The sequence below is a fragment of the Cervus elaphus genome, chromosome 27 (assembly GCF_910594005.1).
Source record: "Cervus elaphus chromosome 27, mCerEla1.1, whole genome shotgun sequence".
Lineage (NCBI taxonomy): Eukaryota > Metazoa > Chordata > Mammalia > Artiodactyla > Cervidae > Cervus > Cervus elaphus.
The window spans coordinates 61,234,722-61,244,125 of NC_057841.1; the positions used below are offsets into that span (position 1 = coordinate 61,234,722).

General features: G+C 43.1%; 1 protein-coding gene across 1 annotated transcript; it reads right to left on the reverse strand.

Annotated features, from left to right (window-relative positions):
• Positions 1 to 5,814: 5,814 nt before the first annotated feature.
• On the reverse strand, positions 5,815 to 7,811 carry MC4R (melanocortin 4 receptor). Its single transcript, XM_043889236.1, has one exon. It carries the CDS (start codon positions 7,406 to 7,408, stop codon positions 6,410 to 6,412), a length of 999 nt encoding a protein of 332 aa, XP_043745171.1. The 5' UTR covers positions 7,409 to 7,811; the 3' UTR covers positions 5,815 to 6,409.
• Between the last annotated feature and the right edge of the window lie 1,593 nt (positions 7,812 to 9,404).

Genomic DNA, 9,404 nt, shown 5'->3' on the forward strand with positions numbered 1-9,404 from the left:
ATATATATATATATGAAGTTTGCTTTAAAAAATAGGGTCTTTTTTTTGCAAGGTAATAGTATGTTATAAAAATGAAAATTAAAGGAGTAATAGCGGACTTAAAAATATTTTTTAAAAATTTAAAAAATTAAAAAAATGATAATAGTAAAAATGTATCTAGGACTTTCTCTGGCGCTCTTGCAGACAGTGTGGGTTCAGTTCATTTTCAGGTAGTTCGTGATCTGGCCTATGCTTCTCAAGGTCTGTAGGCCCCTTCCTATGTAGGCGGTGCTAACTGCAGGGTTTTAATCTATTGCACCTGTCCCTTCCAAAGCGGCTCCCTCTGCTTATTTTAGCTTCTTCTGTCTGCTGGTCTCTGCAGTGTCTAACTTCCGCCCTGACACAAGGGGGCGGTGGTGGTCACTTTTTTAAGGTCGTGCCCCGGGGACGGAGGATCGCTGCGAACAAATGTCACTGGCGTGTGTGGGGCGCGCGCGCAGTGTCAGCCACACTGGGTTTGCCCCGCTCACGGCGTGTGCTTTCCCGTCTACACTGCTCAGGCTCCAGGTTGCTGTGCCGGGCGGGAACTGTGATGCGGGCCCTGGGGTGCGTGCACTCCCCAGGTCTAAGCCGCTGAGGTCCATGTTCTCAGGTCCTCCACAAAGGCGCAGACTCGGTTGGGCCTGCGTTTTGAGCCCGTTCCAGGTCCAAGCGGCTCAGGTGACCAGGTGCGTGGCGGGCGCAGTCGCCCCCAGTTGGAGGCTGCGGCTTTTCGCCTCCCCCGTCCCAGCCGCCCGGTTTTCTGGGTGTACAAGGGGCGCGCCTTCTTAGGCGTGCCTCTGTCTATTCTGGGGAGCTGGTCTCTGGCTGCGACCCTCCTGGCGGATGTCAATCATCCAGAATCCCAAGAAGTCTTGGTTAGCAGAGAAGTCTGCCTGCAGCTTGGTATGGGATGCCTCTCTGGGGCCGAGTGCCCCCTTCCGGCTCTGGCTGTCCCCGCCTGCCCGACTCCGGCGGGGGTGGGCCGGTCAGCAGCTGGCTAGCTTTGTTCTGTGAGCGGGCCTGGCAGTTTTCTTGGGTTAGGGCTTTGCCCGGGATAGCTATCCCACAGTCTGGGTTGCTATCTCCAGTTAGTTCCCTCAGATTGCCCTCGGGGCATTCAGGCCCGGTCCTTACCCTAAGCAATGCTGCCGGTGCCTCCCTGCCCAGCCCCCGCTTGCTAGTGGGGGATGCGAGCGTCTGGGCTGCTGCTCCACTGGGAGTTGCTGTTAGGCAGGTGATCTGTGGATTTTAATTATTTATTTATTTTTCCTCCCGGTTATTTTGCCCTCTGAGATTCCAAGGCTCTCCACAGACCCGCCAGAGAGAGTGTTTCCTGGTATTTGGAAACTTCTCTCTTTTTTAAGACACCCTTCCTGGGCCGGATCTCCGTCCCTACCTCTTTTGTCTCTCTTTTTATCTTTTATATTTTGTCCAACCTCCTTTCGAAGACAATGGGCTGCCTTTCCAGGTGCCTGATGTCTTCTGCCAGCATTCAGAAGTTGTTTTGTGGAACTTGCTCAGTGTTCAAATGTTCTTTTGATGAATTTGTGGGGGAGAAAGTGGTCTCCCTGTCCTATTCCTCCACCGTCTTAGGATCGCCCCCAGATCATTTCAATAGATTATTTATTTGTCATTAACTGTAAGATGGGGCTTCCCAGGGGGCGCTAGTGGTAAAGAACCCCCCTGCCAATACAGGAGATGTAAGAGATGACAGAGATGCAGGTTTGATCCCTGGATCTCCGGATCCCCTGGAGGAGGGCATGGCAACCCACTCCAGTATTCTCTCCTGGAGAATCCCATGGACAGAGGAGCCTGGTGGGCTACAGTCCATAGGGTCGCAAAGAGTTGGACACGACTGAAGCGTCCTAGCACCCACACATGTGATAAGACGATGGATATTATTTTCATTTCAGTGTCTAGATTATAGGTGCTCAGGAAACTTGCCTATAGTTCTGGAGCTGGTAAATCAAATGAGGCCCAGTGTTCCCCTAGTCCAAATGCTGTGTGCTCCTTTTACTCGCAAGCATAGGCTTGGATCAATACATGGTACACCAACAACTGAGCATCAAGATGTGACTATATTAAAAAAAAGATGTGACTATAACATAATCACTTATGATTCTCTTTAGAGGGTTTACATTTAATATAAACAATATCAGTTTAGATAATGTTATTCTACTAACACAAATTGATGACACAAAGTTTAATCAGTTAATCTTTGAAGAAATGGGCTGATTGGTTATTTCATGTTTAGAATATTATCTTTCTATTTAGCCTTTTCTGGCATTGAATGTGGCCCTGCAAATTTTAAAACAATTAGTACTATTAAGGATAAAAAAATTAGCTTTTTAAAACATAGGTATGCCTATATATTCTCTATGTTTAAATATACCCATTTATACCCCCCAGATTCTGTCCAATTCAAGAAAACTATCAAAGGTAGCTTTTTAAAAAATTTGTTTGGCTGTCTTGGATCTTGGTTTCAGCATGTGGGATCTAGTTCCTGACTAGGGATCGAACCTGGACTCCCTACATTAGGTGCAGGGAATCTTAACCACTGGACCACCAGGGAAGTTCCTCAAAGATAGTTTAAGAAAACTCAAGGCATATGTGTATTTTCTAATAATGCTGAGAGAGAGCAAAACTGATAAGTCTTCATTCTTTCATGAGTTTGTTTGTATACTTGGCATTCCTAAAAGTACTAATAATCACTATTTTTGAGTGCCTATATTTATTGGGCACTGTTGTGTTGAGCTTTAATCTTATAATTGTCTTTTCTCCTTTGAAAAGACAGGTATTATTATGCACATTTAACAATGAAAAAGCTAACCCAACAAAATCTCACAGCTAAAAAGTGATGTAACCATAATTCAGCCATAGGTTATATGATTGAGAAAACTGTCCTTGCCTACAGAAGGAGGCTCATAGAATTTGATGCAGGAAAATCCAGAGTCAGGAACTGGCTCTTAAGTTTTGATGTTGCCAGTGATTTCACATGTGAGGTCAGACAGTCTCTCTGAGTCTTAAAGGGTTAAATGAGATGATATCTAATATCTGTTCTGGCTCAAAACTAATTCTCTTATATCTACTCTTGCTCCACAAATCATTGGTAATTTGGCAATTACACTGTCATCAACACTTTTGTGTTGGAATGCTTATGTGTACTTCTAAAAAGCTAATAATTAAAATATGTTCCTTGTAGCAAATTTGCATAATAGAAACACCCTCAGTAAAGAAAGTAAACAAGCTCCTTCATAGTATCACCCAAGAATACTGACTACTGATTGTTCATGAGTTACTGGAAGTAACATGGAGGAGGTATATAAGTATATTGGTGGTACTTTAGATAGTTGGTATCATATTAAATATTCTTTTTTGTGTATTCCTTGTAACACAAAGCAGAAGTCGGTACTTACTTACATGTTATTAAATAATTCTTCAAAAATGTTTTAGTAATTTCAAAATATTTAGTTTGGGCAACAAAGACTTTTTTTCTGAAGTAGGTGATGACTGTTTGCAGCCCAGAGTCATGGTAGGTACCTGCCAGGTGAACGAAAGTGCAAGATATAAACCTTGTTCACGCAAGTTATGGCTATTGTTATTTGACTTTTTAAGTCAATAAGTCTTGAAAATCACTTCTATCACCAATGAAAAATTATTTCTAATAGGCTTTATACTTCACTGAATTTTCTGGTGAAAATTTCAATAAAGGTATCTGATGCTGCTCACCAGTTACATTTGGAATATATACTCCTGACCAGCATACTCTAAATGCTAACTAACCCCCCTTAGCAAAATATTAAAGGATAAACACATACATCACAGTGTTTATACTTAAGCTCTTTAAAGGTTCATTCCTGCTCCTTGGTATAAAATAAAATCTTATGTCCACACACAAGTGTTTGTAGCAGCTTTATTCATAATTGCCAAAATCTGGAAGCAACCAGGATGTTCTTCTGTAGGCAAACAGATAAACTGTATTACATTCATACAATGAAATACTATTCAATACCGAAAAGAAATCAGCTACCAAGCCATAAAAATACCTTAAGGAATCTTAAATGCATATTATTAAGTGAAAGAAGCCAATCTGAAGGTTATATAGTGTATGGTTCAAACTATAGGACATTCTGGAAAAGGTGAAAGTATTGTAACAGGAAAAAGGTCAGTGGTAGCCAGGGGTCAGGAGGGAAAGAGGAGGGACTAGGCGGAACACAGGATTCTTCAGGCAGTGAAGCAATTCTGCATGCTGCTGTAATACATGTCATTATATGTCTGCCAAAGCACATGGAATGTACAACACTTAAGAATGAACCCTAATGTAAGTGATAATGATGTATCCCTCTGGGAGAATCTTGGTTTTATTGGAGAAAGAAGAAGTAATATCACAGAGGAATGTTTAGAGAACAGGAAAAAATGAGAAAGACATAGCCTTAGCACTTAAAGAAACAGGAGCCTAATATTGGGCCCTGGGCACATAGGGGAGGGGGGCTGGGCACACGGGTTCTTGACTAACACTCACCCCATCCCTGTAAACTGCTCCGGGAGGAGGTGTGAAAGTCGAGATGTGGGAGGCTGATTTCCTGTCAGTGGCAGAAGTGGGCTGGTTCTCAATGGACCGAGCAGCATCTGAAATGACCCTGGCTGGAGAAACAGAGTGGACTGGAAGGACAGCCCCCACAGAAGGTGGGGGATGCTTCTAGCTCTCTTCCATGTCTCCAGTTTCCGGGATTCCTCACAATCACATGAAAGAATGGACAGGAATAGCAGCAAAGACAGAAACACCTACTGTGTCCTGCCACAATTTGGGGTTCTCTTTAAATATAATTTAAAGCCTCACACATTTTTATGTCAAAATAGAGGCATTGCAGTGAATCAGGCTTCAGTATCACCTTTCATGTGTAAGCTTTAACCTTACGATTATATTTTAAAGTAGTCTTTCCTCGTCAGTACTGAAAGTGCTTCTCAGAACTTGCTGTCAATATGCAAAACATTTAGAAATTTGAATTAAGCAGTACCTTGTCGTGTTATCTCTGCCCACGAGTCTGAGGAGTAAATCAAAAGGTAATTCACTGGTAAATTTCTCAAAATACATGCAAATTGGGAAGCACAGATTTTATTGTCCAGTAGCCAAATCTGTGGCATTATTTTGGAGCAAAGCAAGTATTTCTCTCTAAAATATAGTTGTGGAAGGCTAGTTTATGTCATGACGTCCTCTGGGGTTCAGGTCATGCTTTTTCCCCCTATTTATAACATTCTAGCACCAAGAGTTCCCTTCTTTTAGATTTTTACAAATATTGCCTAAAATCCTTATGCTATAGAAATAGTCTTCAAAGCTAAAATCCCTGCTAATGAGTACATAAACTCCAGTTCAAAAAATAAGTAATAGAGAAAGAGAAAGTTACTTGCATGTGGAAAGTGGAAGAGCTGAGCATGAATTGTATAGTTCTTTAGGGAGCAGAAGCAGGATCTCAGTGGGGCGTCACCTGTTCTGGACATTTCAGCAGGCTCTGGGGCCCTGGTTAAAGGGGCAGGAAGACCTTGTTCTCTGTCTTTGTTAGGGGTGGTTGTACACAGTTTGATATCAGGAAGTTTAGATTGCCTTGTTCACTTAGATTTCCCAGAACACTTGGATCCTCATAGCTGCTGTTTGTGTTTTCTTTTTTTAATCCCAAACTGAATTGCCTGTGAGGAATATCAGACTCTTTGCTTGAGCAAATTAATCTCTCTGTCTCTGAGAAACACACAACATTTTCTGATTCAAAATATCCCCCCTCCTTTTTTCTTTTTTTAAAGTAACTATTTTTCTCCCAGCAGAAGCTTCAACTTCTGCACAGGGAGAATGAATGAGCAAGTCTTATTAAATTACCTGAAATTTCAGCTTTTTTTTTTTTTTATGATTAAGCATCTATTCTTCAATATTTCTCCCCTAAATGCTAGAATCAAAATTTTATACTTCAGTGTTGTAAAGTATAACATCAAAAACCACTTATTAGAATATATTTAGTGAAGCTGTGATTTCCATGTTACAAAAACAAGCAAAGTGTCACATCCTTGTAAATCACAAGAAGGAAACACTGTTAAACTGTTCATAAGGACTTTTTTTTTCTTTCTTTTTTTTTTTTTTATAAATCCATAGTGCCTATAACCTGTGATGTGGATTCACATTTCACAGCCAGAAAGTAGCATGACATTAAAAATACATCGAGACTGGGCACTGTTTCACATAAAAAAAAAAATCACAAACTTCAGCTGATACAATAGAATTTCTGAATCCATGCCCTACACACTCACAGATAAAGCTGTGGCTGATACAGACTGTTCAGATTGTACATATGAGAAGGAGAAAAGTCTCTAACGCTGTGTTTAGCATCGCGTTTGTCCCCACTTAATATCTGCTAGACAAATCACAGAGGCCCCCTAGAGGAGAGCAACAGATGATCTCTTTGAAGGTTTTCCTCAGTTCTTGGCTCCGGAGAGCGTAAATCAGAGGGTCGATGACGGAGTTACACATGATGAGGATGAGGTACACGTTAAAGTGGGACATGAAGCACAGACAGTAGGGGTTCTGGGGGCAGGAGATGTAGAATATCAGGTGCAGGAAGAAGGGGGCCCAGCAGACCACAAAGACCCCGATCAGGATGGTCAGCGTGATCGCCCCCTTCATGTTGGCGCCCTGGCGCACGGCGCCGGTGCCTGGCAGGACCGCGATCCTCTTAATGTGGAGTCTGGCCATGAGGAACATGTGGACGTAGAGAGACGCCATGAGAGCCAGCATGGTGAAGAACACGGTGATGAGGCAGATGATCACGGCACTGCTGTCTGAGTAAATGATGAACAGCACGCCCGACACCGTGCAGGCGGCCCAGATGGCGCTGATGATGACCGCCACCCGCCTCACCGTCATGATGTTGTGGTACTGGAGCGCGTAGAAGATGGTGAAGTACCTGTCCACCGCGATCGACAGCAGGCTGCAGATGGAGGCAAGCAAGGAGCTACAGATCACCGAGTCAATGACATTGTCAATATTCACCGTGAAGCTCTGCGCGTCCGTGTCCGTGCTGTTTAGCAGGGTGATGACAATGGTTTCCGACCCGTTGGAAACGCTCACCAGCATGTCAGCCACAGCCAGGCTGCAGATGAAAAAGTACATGGGTGAGTGCAGATTTTTGTTCTTAGCTATGGCCACAATGACCAGAATGTTCTCCAACAAGCTGATGACCCCCAGAGTCACGAACACCTCGGGAGAGACAAAGAGCTGCTCGTAGCACCCCCCGTCCGAGTAGCCTTTTGCCAGGGACTCACTGACATTGGCGGGCAGTCCGTGGGCGCTGCGGTTCCAGGAGTGCAGAGAGGTGTGCATTCCATGGGGCTGGGTGGAGTTCATCCTGGATTCAGGTCCCCTCTGGGCTGATTGAGCCTCCCGGGTCCGGCAGCCTCAGCGACTTTCTCCAGTCTTGACTTGCCCCAGACGAAAGTTAGGCTGCCGAGAGTGGCATGCCTGCTCTGAATAAACGTCCCATGCTCCGGAGCTGGAAAGGGAGTTTTCAGTCTCTTTCAGGTGCGGCTCTGGTCAGCATCACTTGGAACTCTCAGGCTGCAATGTGCTCCTTCTCCGTCGAGCCTGCCGCTTGCTTTTTTGTTCTCACTTCCACTTCAACTGTAGTCGGAGGCATGCAGGTCTTTGCAGAATAATTTGCCTGGTGGCTGCGCTAAGGCTGGGAGCCGGCTGTGTGTGCGCATGCTCTGTCAGCTGCCTCGCAGAGGTAGCGGTTCGCAACCTGAAGCTTTGCTTTGAGTGTCAGAAGCTGCTGCTGATTTTTATGGTGTGTGAAGGAAAAAAAAAAAAAAATGCTCAGAGGGACTCGTCCTCTGCTTCCTTCTGACCAATCCGAGTCCAGTGAGTCTGTGAGACACCCGAGATGGTCCAGAGACGCAAACTGCAGGCAACCCCAATTCAGAGGCAGAAGCCTGTGGAGTCGGGCAGCCACCAGGATGTGAGAGACTAAATTTCCCTCTTCACGTTTTCAAGGAAAGCGACTTGGTTCCCAGAGGACATTCTTTGAGATCTCAACAAGCCATCCTGAGGCACCCAGGTTTATCCTGCTTACAGGAGGGGGTGTATGTTCCTGAGTTAGAGGCACTGCCTTTTTTGCACAGGGAACTCTCCCTAATGCTCTCTGGTAACCAAAATGGGAAGGAAATACAAAAAGTGGGAGTATATGTATACATATGTCTGATTTGCTTTGCTGCACAGCAAAAAACCCCACAACATTGTAAAAAGAAACTTGACTCCAATAAAAATTAAAAAAAAAAAGAGAGAAGAGATGCACGGCCTTTTTGGCCAGGACACTGAATTTATTTACCCTCTCAATTTCTTTTAATTGAGAAGAAAGGCAGTCACGCTTCAGTTTGAGACAGCTGACACACAGAATATTTAATAATCCAGGAGACTATGCTGTGGATGCAAGGACTAGATAGACAGTCACAGTTTATACCAGGGCTCAGAAGGAGTTCATTTCTTATGCACTAAGATCAGATATTTCTCCATTGCAGAATTTCTTTTTATCATAACTAGAAAAGTTTTATTTTCATCTATGACATTTAAAAACCATATAGTACTAATGTAAACAATGATTACTTTGAACTCAGAAAGAAAAAGATCAATAGCCAGGCAACACTCAAGTTTTTTAAGCATTATTAATGTGTAATTGAAATACAAAACTTACACATATTTAAGGTATACATTTTAATGAGTTTGGACATATGCATGTATCTCCATGATACATCACAGTCAGGGCGCTCAGCATATTCATCACCTCCAAAAATTTCCTTGTATTCTTTTGTGTTTTCCTTTTATGTGTGTGATAATAACACTTAATGTAAGCTCCATGCAATATGTTTTAAAGTGCACAGTTTTGTACTATTAACTATAAGCATTGTGTTGAGCAGCAGCTCTCTAAAATCTGTTCGTCTTGCATAACTGAAAGTTTATACCCTTTGGGCAGCAATTCCTTGGCACTGGTCTTGGCAGTGATTTCTTGGAATTGACAGGCAAATTATAGGCAACAAAACCAAAAAGAGACAAGTGGGATTACATCAAACTGAAAAGTTCCTGAACAGCTAAGGAAATAATCAACAGCGTGAAAAGACGATCTGAAGAATGGGAGAAAATATTTGCAAGCCATCTATCTGATTTGGGGTTAATATACAAAATATGTAACTGAATAGCCAAAAAGCTAAATAACCCGATTAGCAAAAATTAGCAAAAAAATAGGCAAAGGGCTTGAACAGACATGTCTCCCAAGAAGACCTGGAAATTACCACGAGCTATAAGAAAAGGTATTCAGCAAAACTCATCATCAGGGAAACGCAGATCAAAA